Genomic DNA, 20,198 nt, shown 5'->3' with positions numbered 1-20,198 from the left:
GGTTAAACCGGCCCTGGCTACAATCAACTATTCTCTCTATTCTTCAACTGACCACAACAAGCTTGGAAGCTACCGGGCTTTTCCATGGCTTGTCGTATTCATTTAAGGCTGTCAGAACGTACGATTAAAGCTCCAACGTGGCTAAGCTGAAACCCTGTAGGTTCACCAATATATTGGGGATAGGCTCAGTAATACTGTATATCTTGACCTTGGGTGCCCAAATATTTGTTCCCATAACTTTTTATTATTATTTTGAGTGTTTTTGGGCTCTTTCATAGCATGCCCATATGGCATTTCAGTCCATTAAACTTGCGTACAGTTTAAAGGGATTTTGGCAGTGAACATTCATTTCTCAGCGTAACATATATTCTCCTCTATAAGTTATACCCTACGTACGCCACCTTGCATACCCTATTGACTATGACAGCAACGTCTGATATGTCCATGTATTTGGCATCCGATTACCAAAAGTGTTGACATGTAGCTGTAAACCTCAACTTGACTTTAATGGCAATTCTGTATTCGTAAAAAACAATGACTCGATGCTTAAAAAAGGCTTTTCCGATAAATCTATTGAAAGTATAAAATGTGTGCAGACCGGTATCCTAACCCCTTCCCTGCAACGTCTCGCTGGGATTTTTTTTTCCCCATTTTGCAGCCAAGAGGTTAGGATGGAAACACAATGTTTAATCTATGTATAAAGCTTTTTCTTACCATAATGTATTGGAGTCATTTCTGTCTTCCGGTTCAGAAGACAACAAACTAGTTTCGGTAAAAGCTAAGATCTCGCTTTCTAAAGAACCTACTGGTTGAAAATTAAATGTCGTGTGCAAACACTGAAATCATTTTAATGGCTGAATATCTTACCTTGAATTTGCAGCACTATTGCTAATGCAGTCCCTTCAGGATCAGAAAAATAGAACTACTGTCTTCAAAAGGGCCACCTAACTGCATAAGTTAGTGTACATAGTAAAGCCAATACACGACATTGAAGAAAGAAAATGCAACAGGGAATATCATTCTCGACCATCTGTCTATACCATTGACATCAGTCAAATCAGGAATTTTAATTTTCATTTGCGAGGCGCTTCTCCTTAAGCGCCCTTTTTTGTGAACTATGTGCCTATCCAGAGTGCTTCTGCTGTACATATCTCTATTGGCGATTGGCTTCCGATACTGGATGCTTGCGCTGTCGTAGGAGAACATGGTGGCTCGGGGATCGATGGTACTAGTTAAGACTTCGGATCCGCTGACTTCATTTCGGATCTCGAGCGTGGTTAGCAGAATGTTTCCGTGTGAATCGACCTGCAAACAGAACATCCTTTCAGCTAAAGATCTTCACAGAAAGCATTTTATATCATTTTATAGTTTATTATTCTAGTCGTAATTGTTTTATATCACAATTATAGATGACACAAGAAAACGTTGTAATATGATTAAACAGTATAGCCATAAAATACATGAAAGCCATTGGATAATATTGTATTCTTATGAGGTCACCACAGCATAGACCTGAGATCACGTTCATTAATACTCTGATAACTAAGCACTGTATAAAAGTATACTACGGAAGGAGCGTGATCTTGATTCCGTTTTGTAGAAATGTCTCTTCCCCTGCTGATCTGCTCCATCGTTCAATGGAGACCATCCGGTGATGGGAGAGCTTAATATTTTTGCCCTGTTGCAGACAAGACACAGCATTGATGTTGCTGATCTAGCCAGTTGTCTTACATTATGTCAAGGCAGGGAAGGGGGACATGGCTGAGGCTTAGTAAGAAGATTCCTTTATATGTTTCTCATTTTTTTTCTATAGCATTAAACAAAATAGGTCGAAGGGAAAGGGATAGAGGATTGAAGGAAGTACAAGAATTTTTTTTTTTACAATTTTTTGTATTTTCTGTGTATGGTGTTTCATTAAAAAACGACTCTGTTTATTCTTTGTCATCAAGTTTCTGCTTAAAAAAAATAACACTTTCCTTTTCAAGGCACCACAATTAGATTTAAAGGAAACCTGTCAGATGTTTTTTCCACCCTAAACTGACCCCACCATGTGCAGGATCAAGTAATGACTAAGGTTGAGCCGATCTTGACTTTTCAGGATCGATTTTGAAATCCGATTTCCGATCATTTTTCAATCGAACCCGATCTCGATCCCAATTCCGATCCCAATGCATTCACTATACAGCATGGAATCTAACAATTGATCGCTTTAATTGTTAGAATCCACGCTGTGTAGTGATTTTTTAAAATCTGTAAGTAGACAGAGGATTTTTTTTTAATCCTCTGGCTACTTTAGTCCCCCCTGGTGTCCACTTACCTGCAGAGATGGCTGGTCTGGTGCCCGGTGTTCTTGTTCTTCTTCGCCTCGCTGCCCCCTGCCTCCCAGGTTAGGAGTGTGTGGGCGGGTTAGGAGAGTGTGGGCGGGTACTGGGAGGGGAGATGTCACATCTCCCTGCCCTGTACCCGCCCACACTCTCCTAAGCCACAAGCCCCGCCTTCTTTCTAGCTCTTTAAACACTAACCTGGGAGGCGGGGGCAGCGAGGCGAAGAAGAACCAGAACACCGGGCACCGGACCAGCCATCTCTGCAGGTAAGTAGCTACTAGAGATGATAGCTAGTCTCCCATTAGAATGAATGGACACAGCCGGCGTGCAGGGGGTTAAGGCTGTGTGCCGGCTGCTTCCATTCATTCCTATGGAACCGCAGCAGAGCCTTCACACTGAGTATACACTCCGCTCAGAATGAGTGGAGCGTATACTCAGTGTGAAGGCTAACATTGTTCTCGATTCCACCTAAAAAGATCGTGTTCGGAATTACGATCGCGATCGTGAAATTTTCTCGATCACTGATCGGAATCCAATCTTTTCTGAACACGTTCGCTCAACCCTAGTAATGACCTTTCCACTACTGCTCCTCCTCTGTAATCTTTCTCTTGCAGGAAAGTGAAGTTATAAATGTTGGAAAGTACAAACACTGCTATGTAAATGGCCCTAAATAGTCATGGAGGGCTGGGGTGGCTTCGGACTAGTCATGGTGTCCAGTTGCTCTTCACTCCTCCATGGGCATGATTGATATTTCTCTCACAATGTCTGCGCTCCCAATGTCCAGGAGGTTTGGTTAGAGAGGGGGCAGCATTACTAGGCTGCTTCCGCCCCCATGACTACTTGGGGTAATTTACATCTGACTTTTCATGCTTTCAAATTTTTTGAATTTCACTTTGCTGCAACAGGAAGTTTACAGAAGGGCAGCACAGGAAAGGGAATTACTTCATCCTGCACATGATGGGGCCAGTTTATGGTAAAATCCATTCTGCAGGTCTAAAATCCACACTACATATCAATGTTGACTGTGGATTATTTCTGCAGTATGTGGATGAGATTTGTTTATAGGATCTATCCAGGATTAGAAAATATGGCTGTATTCTTTCAAAATGAGCTCCACTTCCACCACCTGACCATGCTATGGGTCAGTCCCATTCCAATGAATGCTGCAGCATCGCCATGTGACCAATGGATGGGATGATATGTCCGGAGAAGTGGAAGTGGAGCTCTTCATGAATGAAAGCAGCCATGTTTTCTAATCCTGGATAAATCCTTTAATTTCAGAGACTCTTAAGATCTTGATTATAGAACATACTGACACTAAACTGGATATAAGAAGACGAAGAATGCAAGGGTCAACACGGTGGCTCAGTGGTTAGCACTGAAGCCTTGCAGGTCCTGGGTTCGTATCCCGTCAGGTACAACATCTGCAAGGAGTTTGTATGTTCTCCCCATGTTTGCATGGATTTCCTCCCTTTCTACAAAGACATACTGATAGGAGAAAAAAAGTACATTGCGATCCCTATAGGGGGCTCACAATCTACATAAAAGAAGAATATGGAAATTACACAAGAGTCTGCACTGTTATAAACAGACACCTTTCTGACCCTGAAATGGAAACATTTTTACATACCAAGTTCCAGCATCATCTACAACAGTATTCTATGTCCATGCCATACTGATCTTACAGGCAGAACTACAAATGAAAACCCATATTTAAAACTGGAGAAGATAAAGAAAAATGTGCATGAGTCATGAAAACACAAAGAATGGTTGGTGGGTGACCCAAAAAAATAGAATTGATAAAGAACACTTTGTCCTTCTTTGGTGCTCTCTAAGCTTCACATAGGAGCCCTTTAACCTAGATAGATTAAAGTGTATCTCCAAGTATCTAACCCCCCCCCAGCTTATTAAAGAATAATGTGACCTTCTCAGCTTATGAGGCTGCTCTCTACTCCTTCCCTTCATTCAGACTTTTTTCTGTCATAGCACCCTTACTTGTCTCCAGCCTCACACACAGAAGTCTATGGAGGAGAGAAGAGGAGGAGGAAGCTTCTTCTGGCTAGTAAGTTGATTTATTGCCTCATTTTGTACAGTGGTAGATCCTTATCTTAGAAGATAGTAGTGTCAAAGGACTTCTCTCACAGTGTAGCAGAGGTTAGCAGCTACAGCTATTCATGTGTGTTACTAGTAGCCTCCTCCTCCCCCTTTTCATAGACTTCTATGTACAAAGTAACTCAGTAGAGAAGGAAACATATTTTCTTATAGTATATACAACGTTTTTTATATTTACCTGTACTATTCGTTTATGGAAATCTGTTTAGGTCAAAGGGGCTGTCATGTGAAGCATAGAGAACACCAAAGGATGACAAAGAGTTTTATACCTTTTGTCAAGCACTGAAAAGGTAATGTAAAAATTAGTGCTAATAGATGGTATGATTACCATACCCGCACTCTCATGAAAGGGGATCACTTCATTTTACACTGCTATAGCTCAGTAAATTAACCTGTATTGGTGTGAATTTCACCTGTCCACACAATGACTCAAAACATACTGTGATAACGAATAGAACATAAGCTGTGGAATACTGAACATCTACAAAGGTGTCATTGTTATTCCTCCTAGTATTATATGAATCCATTGATAACTGGGTACTAACATTTGGGGATGTGTCCCTGCACTTTATGGCATTGTTATAATATCAGACTGTCTAGAGACACATCCCTTTAATGAGAGCAATAGTAATGCCCATAAAGTCTAGGAAGAATTACAGGAAAAAGTATGAAAAAAGATTTGTTATTTTGGGAGGAATTTACAACATTAGATATGTACAGAGACCTGCCATATCTCTGTAGACAACTTTTATATCTACGCACAAATCATTACCCTTGGATCTTTCTGCCCCTTCACTAGTATCCTCTTTTTTGCAGTCCTAGTTCTCATAGGTCATCCCACATTAACAGACAATCTGTGTCCTCATTCACCTTAATTCTACCATCTTCATCCCATCCCATATCATCTTATTTCTGACTGCTCTTCTGTTCTCTTTGCCGCACTTTCCAGATACTGGCCCGTGTCATATATATACTCCGAACTGTGTAACAATCTCCTAATTGTTAGATCCTTAACAGTTTTCACTGAAACCACAATTGATAAAGTTACTAATGACCTACTATCTTCTGAATCTAAAGACCCCGTCTGTGACCCTATCAATCTCTTACTGGCACTTACTTGGTCTTGTACCATTTTCTTGGATGGATACTAACTACCATAGTGCCTACAGTCTCCTCTATAATTGTTTTTGGGTTTTGTCCTTGGTCTTCTCCTCTTTACCATCTGCATTTCCATTCTTAGCTAACTCATCAGTATATTTTCTCTCCGATACTGTATATCTGTTATTTCATGTCTTTATCCATCATCCATGTTCCCTTGTTGAAAGAAGTTGTCAGAGATTTTTTTTTAATGCACCCCAAGGACTATTATACCCCAAATCACCCAGCCATTCACCCATCCACCTACGCCTGCCAAACCACTCTCTACCCTAACCTCAACCCCCCCTCCCCACTTTACTTGCCAAATGTCTATTCGGACGTGCCAGTAAAGCTTCTTTGATTTGATTAGATGACCTATCTTTAGGATAGGCCATAAGTATCTTATCAGCACTGTAGAGGTCTAATAGCCAGCTCCAGATAGATCAGTTGTTGGGGCTGCATCAGATCCCCAAACAAAATAGTGTGTGGAGCTGGAAACAGAAGGCTCTGTACACTGATTGGTGGCTGGACAGCATTACTGTATCAAAGCTCCCATTGACAGCAACAGGAGCTGACCTGCAGTAAAGCAGAGGGGTTCTTAGAGGGATGTCCCAGAATACAAACCAGTACTGGCTGTGGCAAGATGTTGGGTTACACTGGGGTGTACTGGGCTGTGGGTTACACATGATGTTGGGTTACACTGGGGTGTACTGAGCTGTGGGTTACACATGATGTCTGGTTACACTAGGGTGTACTGAGCTGTGGGTTACACATGATGTCTGGTTACACTAGGGTGTACTGGGCTGTGGGTTACACATGATGTTGGGTTACACTGGGGTGTACTGAGCTGTGGGTTACACATGATGTCTGGTTACACTGGGGTGTACTGAGCTGTGGGTTACACATGATGTCTGGTTACACTAGGGTGTACTGGGCTGTGGGTTACACATGATGTTGGGTTACACTGGGGTGTACTGGGCTGTGGGTTACACATGATGTTGGGTTACACTGGGGTGTACTGAGCTGTGGGTTACACATGATGTCTGGTTACACTAGGGTGTACTGGGCTGTGGGTTACACATGATGTTGGGTTACACTGGGGTGTACTGGGCTGTGGGTTACACATGATGTTGGGTTACACTGGGGTGTACTGAGCTGTGGGTTACACATGATGTCTGGTTACACTAGGGTGTACTGGGCTGTGGGTTACACATGATGTTGGGTTACACTGGGGTGTACTGGGCTGTGGGTTACACATGATGTTGGGTTACACTGGGGTGTACTGAGCTGTGGGTTACACATGATGTCTGGTTACACTAGGGTGTACTGGGCTGTGGGTTACACATGATGTTGGGTTACACTGGGGTGTACTGGGCTGTGGGTTACACATGATGTTGGGTTACACTGGGGAGTACTGGGCTGTGGTTTACACATGATGTTGGGTTACACTGGGGTGTACTGAGCTGTGGGTTACATATGATGTCGGGTTACACTGGGGTGTACTGGGCTGTGGGTTACACATGATATTGGGTTACACTGGGGTGTACTGGGCTGTGGGTTACACATGTTGTTGGATTACACTGGGGAGTACTGGGCTGTGGTTTACACATGATGTTGGGTTACATTGGGTGTACTGGGCTGTGGATTACATATGATGTTGGGTTACACTGGGGTGTACTGGGCTGTGGGTTACACATGATGTTGGGTTACACTGGGGTGTACTGGGCTGTGGATTACACATGATGTTGGGTTACACTGGGGTGTACTGGGCTGTGGGTTACACATGATGTCGGGTTACACTGGGGTGTACTGGGCTGTGGGTTACACATGATGTTGGGTTACACTGGGGTGAATTCATACTATATAAAGAGTGGCCTTTGCACTTTTTTGGGAAGTTCCCTCTTGGAGTTTGTTCCGGTTGGCTGAATTTGAAGCAGACACTGTGACACAGGACTTCGAGTCCTAGGCCTATGAGAATGGGTTGAATGCCCACTAGCTTATATGGGAAAGACCTGTGTATTACTTGATACTGTTTTGTGTGCCATATCCCGCAACTTTCTAAATCTACTTAAATCTTTGGTTCAGGTAGATAAGGAGCATCTTTCCCTTGACCAACTACACCACACGAAACTGCCAAAGTGAGAGGGATCTATTTAGGATGTAGCTGTTACGGGGACCTCGCACCTTCATAGCCAAATACAGTATTATATACAGATGGAGGGAAGGAAAAAGGGTGGTTTTTGGGGACATATATTTTGAAATGCAACATCAGAGAATATAGGATGACAACAAAACAAAAGAAATGATTGGAAAAATTGAGAGGATATATAATTTTTAATTATTATTTTTTTAAATATTTCTCCAATGTAAAGGCCTCATGTTCATGTTTCTTTAAATCAAAATCCTCCAAGGTCTGTTTTTTATTTTATCATTTCTATTAAAAATGTTCTTTTTGTACTTATATATTTATCGATTTGTTCACTGGGGACATTTAGATTGTAAGTCAGAGAACTGAACTATTGCAAAACAGAGAAAAGTGTTGTGATATTTCCTGGTACCCTGCTATTTTCTTGGCAAGAAGAACATCTCGAAGAGGTGAAGGTGATATTTTGTCTAATAAATACTACATTGATTTTAAAATAGTCAGCAGAAAAATAATAGAGATGAATAGCAGGACAATGAGTTGAAGGCTGAATTTACAGAAGAGGGTCAGGCATACTAGCATCGGTAAAGATTGAGAAATAACTTGGGCTACAAAAAGGACTGAAGATAATTGCAGAAACATTCTAGCGAGGGGCCGGGCCGGGTTCTGTATTGATTTCATATTTTCATCTGTCACGTTTGGCACGATTACTTATAGGTTATACAGCCTAGAAGAAGATCAGAATTATTTTATGGCTTGGTCCATGACTGGGACATCACTATAATTGTATATTTGGAATTATAATATGGAAATAGGATGACTGTTTTATGACTACTGCCAAGGGTTCTACTCATGGTCTGCAAATGATGGCAATAGGATAAAATATAAGATAAGTTATTGATAAAAGATCAATAACTAGAGATGAGCGAACAGTGAAATATTCGAGATTCGATATACTTTTCGAGTAGAGCCTAAATATTCGACTACTCGATCGAATATCGAATCCCATTATAGTCTATGGGAAAAAATGCTCGTTTCAGGGGACTAATGGAGAGTCACCAAGTCCACGAATAGCAGGAGGAGAGTGTTTAGGAGGAGCGCTGTGCAGTTAAAGCACATGGATACCATTATAGTCTATCGGGTCCGTGCGCTTTAACTGCATAGTGCTTGCAGTTGCGCTGATAAAAAGTAAGGTCCCTCGTAACAGCAAGCTGCCAGCTCTCCCAACTAGCAAAGACATTCCTGCGGCAAATCAATGCTGGTTCTGCAGCAGGCTCGTCCTTGCTAGTCAGGAGAGCTGGCAGCTTGATATCACAAGTGAGCTTACTGTTTCTCATAGGAATGAATTGACCAGCGTTGATTGGCCAGTGTACAGCATTCGGCCAATCAATGCTGGTTCTGCCGGAGGCTCGTCTGTGAGGAGGCGGAGTGTAAGGTTGGACCACAATGGAGACAGCTGTGGTCCGACCTTAAACTCCGCCTCCTCACAGACGAGCCTCCAGCAGAACCAGCGTTGATTGGTCGAATGCTGTACACTGGCCAATCAACGCTGGTCAATTCATTCCTATGAGAAACAGTAAGCTCGCTCATAACAGCAAGCTGCCAGCTCTCCCGACTAGCGAGGACGAGCCTGCTGCAGAACCAGCGTTGATTTGCATAAGTGTAGTGAAGTGTATAGCATTTGGTCAATCAACGCTGGTTCTGAATCCAATATTTACTGCGAATTGTTAGTAGTATTCGATCGAGTGCGAATATTTTGAATACCGTAATATTCGATCGAATACCTACTCCATCGAGTACTACTCGCTCATCTCTATCAATAACACATCATATACAGGTACTATACTTCATTATGCTCTCATTATTCTGCTAGTTTTATGATAACCATACATTGTCTTTATAGGGAGAGATTACGATTGAACTTTAAAGGGGGATATATTCCCCCTTTATTTCTGTCTTATGAAACCTAATACAACCAGGATTATTTAGGCTAAGGCCCCACAGCACGTCCTGCAGCTATAAAGCACTGTGGGAAAAACTGCGGCGGCAGCGCATTGCCGTTCTTTCCGCAGAGCTTTAAACAGAAAGTTCGCAGAGTTTTCCTCCGTGGACTTGCTGTTGCAATTATACCTATGGGGAAACCGCCAGTGTTCTGTAGATATAATTGACCTGCTGTGATTTCCAAAAAATGCTCTGGTTTTGGAAATCGTGGCATGTCTGCACAGTGCTTTTTACTGCAAAGTGGGAATGGGATTTGCTAGAATCTCATCCACTTTGCCTGTATTGTAAAATGCAGCCATTTTTCAAGCTGCCTTTCCACCACAATCAAATTGCGGCATTTCCGTCCCTGTGCATTCTCTCTCTTTGTAGCTGGACCCAGAGTTGTGTGTGGTCAAGATCCTTTTCTATCTTGTTTTTGGGTTGTACGTCAGCACACTCTACAGTAGGTTCACACCCTCACATTTCCTGCCCCTCGGCTCACCACCTATGGGGTGAGCAAAAATGGGACAAGACAATGACGACGTCCCTCTTTATTCAGGTACATTTTTCCAGTGTTTCTCCACATATCCCATTGGTGGTCTCTTGTTTCAAGTTCCGCTTACTTGACTTTCCAAGGTTCTCAGCAGCTTTGTCTTTGTGTAGATTAATGTAACATCAATGATGACATCCCACCATCTCGTACATCTGTATATAATTATACCTGTGGTCAGTCTTCTTACGGACTCATGTTCCACCCTTTTGACGAACCTTCATCTTGTTTACTATCTCTCGGCTCTCGTGGCACTGGATCTGTACTTTTCATCTGTTTTGACCATCTAAGAGAACTTCATCATTTGTCCTGAAAATAACACATGCTGATATAGCTTCATTAAGAGATCTGATGAAGGGGTGGCACTCATAGAGTACCAAAATTACCCCGAAACGCGTCATCTTTTACAATAAATCTTCTCTTGTCTACATATCCGTGTATCGATATTTGTCTACACCAAGGGAGCGCGTGGCTGGTTTAAACATTGAGGAATTCTTTCCCCATTATATTTTGCATCATATATTCCGACCCAAGAGTCGTCGCCGGTGGACGCTGCCTATTATACTTGGCCAATATTCTTATTTTGCGCCCTGCCAGGCGCAACAAGAGCTCGGCTTGAATTGCAATTTCCTGAGGTTTCAAGGTCTCCTAATAAGTGCAGCCATACTTGATTAATTGCGTTATAGAACTTTTTAACTTATGTAAGCCTAGGTGGTGTCATACTTCTCACTACTTTTTGTAAATTAACCTTGGACATCAGATTTTTCTCCCGTTCCTCTTTATAACCTCAATATTTCTTCGGCACATCAATACCATTCTTTTTACAACTGCCCAGAGTACATTTCTTTGTATTGTTGGCAGGTCAAGGTACCATCGGTAACTTCTTGCCAGGATGACTCTTTTTGTATTTGGAGCTTCATTGGTTTCAAGCTAGAAAACATGGATCCACTCTGTTAGGTGCAAACTATTCATAGTCACTTCTTCCATCGGACGTTCTTTGGCCACCTCATCATATTCTGTAGGAAGATCACCTCCAGCAGTTACTACAACAGGAACCTGAGGAGGTCGGAGTTCTTCCAAACTACTTGGCTATTCATCAACATTGGCAACTTGCAGTGTTTTAAGCTATGCATAATCCAGTGTAGTATCTTCCTGGTGAACTACACCGACCACCTGAAGTTTTACACAATGACGCTGCTGGGGGTCTTGGAAGTCCTGCTCCCTTATATCGTGCACTTGATTTTGCTCCCCACTCTGTAGGACTTTATTAGATAAGTTGCATTTCATCTTATCGAACTCCTTCTTAGTGACTTAGTTCATTGCAGGTAAACCCAGCACCACATTACCACAATAAGTCAAGAGTCAAGAGTCAAGCTCTTTCTTTAACTTCAAGTTGTCTTTTTGTGACATCTCAAGTCTCCATTTCCAATCAGATATTTCATCCTCGTAAACAAACCTGATGGTTTTAATCTCCTCCTGAAGCTGCTGCACATAATGTTTTCTTCTTTGGTGCTTCCATGCACTTCAGTATGAGGCCTACAGTCAGCGGGGTCATATTAAATCATAGGACAGAGATACTTCACAAAAATTCAATTGCTCTCATGCAACACTTTTGCTGTACTTGCAATGCGCAGACTCTGTTTTGGGTTTTGTGTCTCTGTGCCTTGACACTGCCGTACTAACACATCTATGTGCGTCTTTTCTGATTTCTTACAAACTGAATATTTTCTTCTTCTTGCCCATGGCTGAAATATCAGGACACATTGGCGTCAAACAGGCACAACTTTTTTGCAATCCCCTGTAGTCACGTAATCACCAAATGATTCATTGATTTATGTGGCACTACAACTACCAGCATTTTCTTCTATCTTCCACAGAAAACACACAGACAGGGTGCCAAGACTTTTCACTGGAGCCTGAAACCCAATGATCATCACTTTCCCATAGACTGTAAGTAATATCCGTATATCTCTACACACATTGCTTATTTTCATGCCATCGACAAGCACTTTACAGACTTCTGTGTTCCAGTATAAACAAAGCTCATTCCTTGGATTCTTCTAAAGTTTTACTCTTAATCATTTTGCACACAATTTTCTTTTATGTAGATTGTGAGCCCCACATAGAGCTCACAATGTACATTTTTCCCTATCAGTATGTCTTTGGAATATGGGATGGAAATCCATGCAAACACGGGGAGAACATACAAACTCCTTGCAGATGGTTTTTTTGCCCTTGGCAGGATTTGAACATCAGGACTCCAGAGCTGCAAGGCTTCAGTGCTAACCACTGAGCCACCATGTGACCCCTTACACACAATTTTCTATTCTGTAGTTTCACTCACACATCCCTGGGTTCCTGCCTTGAAATCACTGACTTCCTCTGTTTAAAGTGTCTCTATCACCAGATTTACAGGTTATGAGCTAAAGATATGCCTGAATAGCCTTTAAAAAGGCTATTCAGGTGCTGCTATTAGTTTGTAAAAAGACCCCCCTGTTTTTGTTAATTACCTTGGTAATCGATATGTAAATTAGCTTGATCATGCACTGTGGGCGTGTCGTGCACCCTTTTAGCGCCATAGCTTCTGCACGCCCATCGCTGCCTCCAAGCCCTCCTCCTCCTGCTTATTCACAGCGGTTTCTATTGAAGGTTATTGAAAGAATGTGCGTGCGCAGTAGCGTGCCGGAGGGAGTGCTACTGCGCACACGCATTCTTTCAATAGCTTTCAATAGAAACCGCTGTGAATAAGCACGCAGTGTGAGCAGTGGCGTCGTCACGTTACGCGTACGTGTTGACGTCACTGCTCACTTGCAGCCTGTTACGGAGGTGAGACGCTGTGCTGTAGCAAGATGACAGATGATTACAGGTGAACCTTGCTATGTATATTTAGTGGGGTTTATATATCGTATTGCGGTGTATTATTCTTAGCCTCCTGATGAAGCTACACTAAGGTGAAACGTGCGTCGGGGCAATTGGTTTTCCCACGAGTGGCGTCCTGGTGTTTATCCACTGTGTGGTATACTGACACTGCCAGCATGTCGATTGGTATGTATTAGGTGTGGTTTTGGATTTGCCCTAATACTTTGATCATTTGACTATTGGTGCTTTTTATTGACACCTACACTATGTGATCAAAAGTATGCGGACACCTGGCTGAGAATGACTTACAAGTTGGTGGCGCCCTCCATGGGTAATGCTGGATACAATATGGTGTTGGCCCACCCTTCGCCTTGATGACGGCTTCCACTCTTGCAGGCAGACGTTCAATCAGGTGCTGGAAGGTTTCTTGGGGAATGGCAGCCCATTCTTCACGGAGTGCTGCACTGAGGAGAGGTATCGATGTAGGTCGGTGAGGCCTGGCACCAAGTCGGCGTTCCAAAACATCCCAAAGGTGTTCTATAGGATTCAAGTCAGGACTGTGTGCAGGCCAGTCCATTACAGAGATGTTATTGTGGTGTAACCACTCCGCCACAGGCCGTGCAGTATGAACAGGTGCTCCATCATGTTGTAAGATGCAATCGCCATCCCCGAATTGCTCTTCAACAGTGGGAAGCAAGAAGGTGTTTAATACATCAATGTAGGCCTGTGCTGTGATAGTGCCACGCAAAACAACAAGGGGTGCAAGCCCCCTCCATTACCGATGGAGGGCGCCACAAACTTGTAAGTCATTCTCAGCCAGGTGTCTGGATACTTTTGATCACATAGTGTATGTACAAGCTCATTATTTATTAAAGCGGTTGTCCATTACCTTATTTATCAAATGTGTGCTACCAATAAGATTTTGCATTCTATTTGGACAGTGCGTATATATCCCTATTTATAATCATCTATTTGAATATGTATACTTTATATGTTCAGGGGTTATCTCCAGTTAGCCATTAGTGGGAGGGTTACGGTATTGTCCGCCAGTCATCTAGGTGGACCTTCCTATGTTGTCCTCCATTGTGTCGTATATTTTCTTTTTATTAATATTCTGATATTCAATAAATATTTTTGTTAATTTTATATGATTTTCTGATCCCTTGTGTTTTTTATTCAAACAAAATCTCCTTCAGACAAATAGGAGGAAAAATCAGAAAAGGAATCTTGGAATGCAAGGATGAAAAAGTAAAATTTCAAAGATTGTGGGAAAGTAAAGCATAAACAGACCTTGTCATTAAAGGGTTAGTAAGACAGTAACATGCTGTATTTGCAGTTAGCTTTTTAGTGTATTTTTCCTTCTTTATATCCTACCATCCTGCTAATACGCTGTGTATATAGGAGGAAGTTTATTGTCAAAAGAACACAAAAGAAACATAAACATAAACAGTCATAATCTCATTAGACACTCCACCTACACAGTATAACAGAAGAAGAGAAGAAATGTCAAGCCAAGAATGCACCTGCACAAACACATATCCTAAATGTACTCAATGGAAGAAATGTTCCCATATAAATAACTGATTAGATCCTGAGATACAATGAAAGGCTAAGATCAAAGCAAACAATCATTAAAACCTAGAAAACTATTCATTTAAGCATAAACGCTTGGAGAATTGTGGTGTTTGCCAAATTGTCAGGTACATGGCTAATGTTAAAGGGATTCTATCATTAGAATGTGATTTTCTTTTTTTTTTTTTAATGTAGATTGTGAGCCCCACATAGAGCTCACAATGTACATTTTTCCCTATCAGTATGTCTTTTTTTTGGAATATGGGATGGAAATCCATGCAAACACAGGGAGAACATACAAACTCCTTGCAGATGGTTTTTTTGCCCTTGGCGGAATTTGATCACCAGGACTCCAGCGCTGCAAGGCTGTAGTGCTAACCACCGAGCCACCGTGTGGCCCCTTTAGAATGTGATTTTTAAGACTAACACGTAGGAATAGCCTTAAGAAAGGCTATTCTTCTCCTACCCTTAGAAGGCTTCTCCGAGCCGCCATTCGGTAGATATCCCTGCACAGTATGCATGCACAGTCCACAAGAAACCGGTTGCAGACATGCACAGTCGGCTCTGTCCAATGGCTGACCCGACTTTGCATGTGTGACATTTAAATCCAGAAGAAACCATCGGAAGAAGACATCGCAGAGGACGCGGCAGAGAGGCGAGCCAGAAGAAAATGGAGGTGGCGCTGGAGAGTTTTCTCTCAGCACAGAGGACCGCCTCCAGTGCTGTGAGAAAACTCATTTGCATACCGAAGAAAACCGGGATTTCTACTGAACTGCGGCACAGAGAAGACATCTAAAGGTAGGAGAAGAATAGCCTTTCTTAAGGCTATTCCTACGTGTTAGTCTTAAGAAATGGGATTCTAGTGATAAAATTCCTTTAAATCTTACATGTTGTGAATCCATTCTCAATAAATGTAATATAAAATGGCTGTGAGGTTCTATCAATACATGGATAATATAGTAGCATTGTTGCTAATGAGGTTTATAGGACTTGCCACAGTTCATTATCCCTTACTCCAAGAGGTAGACTAGTATAGTAAATATGTTATTGAAACCTAATACAGCATTCATGAAATAGAGGAGGGTCTACCTATGGAAGGAAGCCTATTACAGCTACAGGTCCATAATACTGTAAGTCTAAATGGCACAAAACCTGGAGCACTGAAAGAATACTTTGTGACCAGACACATTGGACCAATCTTACTATCTGGGCCTAATCTAGAAAGTGGGCAAAAATGGGCCTTAACTTGATATTTGGCAAATGATAGCATATCTCAGCTCCTGCGTCTCCATTGCTACTTTTTTCAGACAGTAGGCAGTGCGGGGTGGGGATCTAGGTGGGCCGAGGACGCAGCATCTCATCAGTCTTACAATAGATCAGAAAACTGGTCTTTCATGAGTAGAGCTTCCCCCCTCTTCTTCCTACCCCTCCAGAAATCGTTGAGTGCAGAAGTGTCTACACCTATATGATGTTTGGATGTTTAAGGCATACAAAGATCACAAGATCATTTTCCTTTCAGGGCAACACGGTGGCTCAGTGGTTATCACTGCAGTCTTGGAGTCCTGGGTTCAAATCCTGCCAAGGACAACGTCTGTAAGGAGTTTGTATGTTCTCCCTGTGTTTGCCTGGATTTCTTCCCACACTCCAATGACATACTGATTGGAAAAATGTACATTGTGATCCCTGTATGGGACTCACAATCTACATTAAAAAAAAAAAAGTATCTATCCTTTTAGAAAAGCTGCTTACCGTATATACTCGAGTATAAGCCAACCCGAATATAAGCCAAGGTCCCTAATTTTACCACAAAAAACTGGGAAATATTGACTCGAGTATAAGCCGAGGGGGGGGAAATGCAGCAGCTACTGGGAAATTTCTAAAATTAAAATGGTTGGAGTTTTTGGGTGCAGTAGTTGCTGGGTGCTGGGGAAGGGGAGGGGGTGTTTTTTGTTGTCTGTCTGCCCCTTCCCTGAGCTTGAGGACTGGGGTTTTTTCCCCCACTTGGAATTCAGTCTGGCTGACTATAGGCTATCTGCAGTGCTCCTATTAACCCCTTCCCGATGGAACAAGAACACTGCAGATCCCCTATATTCAGTAGACACAGGGATACCTAATGTGTATGTGTGTCACAGTGATTTCCTACTTTTATATGTATTCTAGGGAAAGGAGGGATTTACAACTTTTATTTTTTTTTTAAATCTTTTTTTTTTTTTTTGCATTATTTTATGGGAGATTTTAAACATTGATATTTTTATTTATATATTTATTTATTTATTTATTAATTTATTGTGCTGACTCGAGTATAAGCCGAGGGGGGCTTTTTCAGCACAAAAACTGAGCTGAAAAATTCGGCTTATACTCGAGTATATACGGTAACTTCTGATACACAAAACTGGACAAGTCTAGCCAGACTCTTAAGAAGACACCTCTGTATATCTACACATGAGTGTTAGTCTCATGAATACACCAAACTCATAAGCTATGTGCCCCATATATATTTTTAGCTCTCCTTTAGAATAATTTTTGTACCCTTTGATCTACTAGTAGTACGGACCTAATGCTCTAACACAGGGATCAGCAACCTTCGACACTCCAGCTGCTGTGACACTACAAATCCCTACATGCTCCATTCACTTTCATGGGCGTTCCAAGAACAGCAGAGCGAGCAAGCATGCTGGGAGTTGTAGTTTTACAACAGCTGAAGATTGCTGACCCCTGGTTTAACATGTTGGCCTTCTTGCGGACAGTATATTGCTGACAGATCCACTTTATCCCTAAGGGAACACATATTTATAGAAACGTGGTCTAGTAAGTTATAGTAGTTATACATGGATATATATGTATTTCTTCAAATCTTATTCATATACAATAACCATAAAATGTTTGGGTGGTTGCACCCAAATAGCCTGACCTGCTTCTTTCACTATTCATTGAGCACCACAAACCACAAAAATTCGATTTAAAGTTTCCTATTACCTGAACTTTGTTCATTTCCAGTTTATTTTTTTCATTACTTGCTTTTTCTGCTTTCTCTGCTGCTTTCTTCTGGAGTTGAGGACCTTTTCCAAAGAAGATGTAGTTCACAAAAGCGTATTCCAGCAATGCCAAGAATACAAATACAAAACATCCCATCAAGTAGATGTCTATAGCTTTGACATAAGGGATCTTTGGTAGGGTCTCTCTGAGATGTGTGCTGATAGTGGTCATTGTCAGCACGGTGGTGATTCCTGTAAGACAAGGTTGAAGTCAGTTTTACATTGTATAATAGAGTCCTCTACTAAAACGGTGCAAGAGAAAAAGTATAAGTAACTGTATTTCGGTTTAATGGATACGAACCATTCACTCATTCAGTTCTTCTAATAGAACATATTGGTTTCTGAGTAGGACAACGTATATAGTATACTATACTGTCCAGTGACGTAACTATAGTCTTGTGTTCCCCGGTGCAATATTTTGTCCGGGGCCCCCTACCTCATCTCTACAGTGAATTCTTGATAGTGATGATTACGGGTGCTAAGGAGTTAATAGGGTTATGGTTAGGGTAATCTGTGGGGCTCTTTGGCTTATGGGCCAGATGGAAGCTGCAATCTCAATACTGATACCAGTGCTTATGGACCCCCTAAGGCTCCTGGCCCCAGTGCAACTCCTCAAATTACACCCCTAATACAGTCTAAGTAAACTGAACATACATTACTTGGAAATCTAAATTTATTTGGTTTGTCCAATTGATTTGTACAATTACACAAAATGATCTTGGGAGCGAACCTGATTCAGGAACAAGAAATAAAGAATCAAGAAAGCTCAAAGATTATGTAGCTATAAGAGGAAAAATGGGATCCACACTCCTCCCACCATATTTCTCATAGCATATTGGGTCCTCCAATGAATAGGAATACTGATCAACATAAAACATTCTCAGGTTGTTTTTCAAATGGAAATTATTGAAGCATAGTTATTGTCATGTACCGGTCCCATAGTTCCAGAAGAGGAGCTTCTGCTGTCACTCCAATACTGTCTGGAAGAAATCTTGTTTCCAATCCTCAATAAAGTCTCAATAATGTGCTTTAAGTACAATGGCTAGCTGCCTATCTACGTTGCGGCTAATGTAGAAGGTGGTTGGCTTAGTTAAAGAACTGAACCGGCCAACCAGTCCCTTTACAATATTTTATAACTAAAGGGTTATCCAAGATCCAAGATTAGGATAGACCATTCATAAACCATTGATATCAGATCAGTTGGGTCCACCACCCATCACTCCCAACAATTAGCTGTTCAGAGCACAGAGGGAGATAAAGCAGATGGCTCTGTACACTGTGCAGTGGTTTTCCTGTTCTATGGCAACTCAGCTCCAATTTAATCATTTAGGAGCTGAGATATCCTTGTGGAACAGGCACTACACAGTATGCAGAACCTTTTGCTTTATGCTGTATACACTGTACGGAAAACAGCTAATTGGTGCTAGGTGTCGGACCCCCACTGATCTGATATTGATGACTTATCCTGAGGAAAGACCACCATTATCTGATTTTAGATACCCCCTATACAGTATATGAATGGGATACATTAATTTTTATTATAAAAAGTTACATTTACGTTACTCCTAAAGCAGGATGGCTATCGATGAGACATGGTAAAGACCCCCTTTTCTGACCCCACATCGTATAATGTCTCCTTATTGGACCCCATTAAGTTTTTTGCCTGCTTTACTGGATTCAACACAGTAAAAATCCCATTATGTCTCCAGGAGTTCCTTTAAGCCATGCTGAGTAGTATCACCAATGTCTTGACGCTGTTCAGCATCAGCGACCTTGTATGGGAAGCACAGGGCCCTCTAGAGAGCTGAAGGATGAAGGTTGAGGCAAAGGTGGCCAAACGTGGACAGAAAAAGTAAATAATGATCATTACCCACTTCAGAAATTCTATTAAGAAAAAACAGTATGGGGCCAACCTGGCTCTTTAAGAACGTGGGCTTCATAGGAGCCCTTACGGTATTTCGACCACCTCATATGTAGCTTTAGAATTATTATGGTGTGTTATCTTCTAATTGCAGACAGTAGAATTGACACCATCAGACGTTACATGTGCTTTGTGATGACTTGGGGAGGTAGCAATTATCCACCTGCCATTGCAACATTAGGGAAGCATTTTTATTTGACCATTAAAGGGGTTGTCCCATCACAAGGATCCTATCTATACTGCTATTTTATGTGGATTTAAGACTCTTCCTAAATACATTGCTTTGTTTGGCCGCTATCTTAATTTATTCACTTCATTGTTTACACTCCGTTTCTATGGCACTTGGGATTATCTGCTCATTTGTCAAGTGATGTAGCTGCCTGCTCTCGGGGGCTGGGAGCAGCTCTGAGCTATTTGAGAGGCTCCGCTACTTAAACGACACAGATAGGGGAGTTGAGAGCTCCGGGATTTCTGAGCTCTTTGCAGTTGATTTAATTGAATTTGGCTGATAAGGGCTGAGATAGGGAGTCTGTTACCTCTGTATGTAATGCAAGCTGACTCAAAT

The 20,198-nt window shown here is 41.8% G+C and overlaps 1 protein-coding gene across 3 annotated transcripts in view; it reads right to left on the bottom strand.

Moving 5' to 3' along the window:
• Positions 1-258: 258 nt before the first annotated feature.
• The window catches only part of GABRB1 (gamma-aminobutyric acid type A receptor subunit beta1), a 374,792-nt gene continuing 354,852 nt past the window's right edge, over positions 259-20,198 (bottom strand). For all 3 annotated transcript variants that reach the window (XM_075261617.1, XM_075261616.1, XM_075261615.1), the window contains 2 exons: positions 17,654-17,904; positions 259-1,305 (listed from right to left, as the gene is read on the bottom strand). In XM_075261617.1, the coding sequence (XP_075117718.1) occupies positions 958-1,305; positions 17,654-17,904 (599 nt within the window). In that variant the 3' untranslated portion in view covers positions 259-957. The remainder of the gene's footprint in view (positions 1,306-17,653; positions 17,905-20,198) is intronic.

The sequence above is a fragment of the Leptodactylus fuscus genome, chromosome 1 (genome assembly GCF_031893055.1).
Source record: "Leptodactylus fuscus isolate aLepFus1 chromosome 1, aLepFus1.hap2, whole genome shotgun sequence".
Lineage (NCBI taxonomy): Eukaryota > Metazoa > Chordata > Amphibia > Anura > Leptodactylidae > Leptodactylus > Leptodactylus fuscus.
The sequence above is the reverse complement of the archived record's forward strand: the minus strand, read 5'-3'. Positions and strand labels throughout refer to the sequence as shown.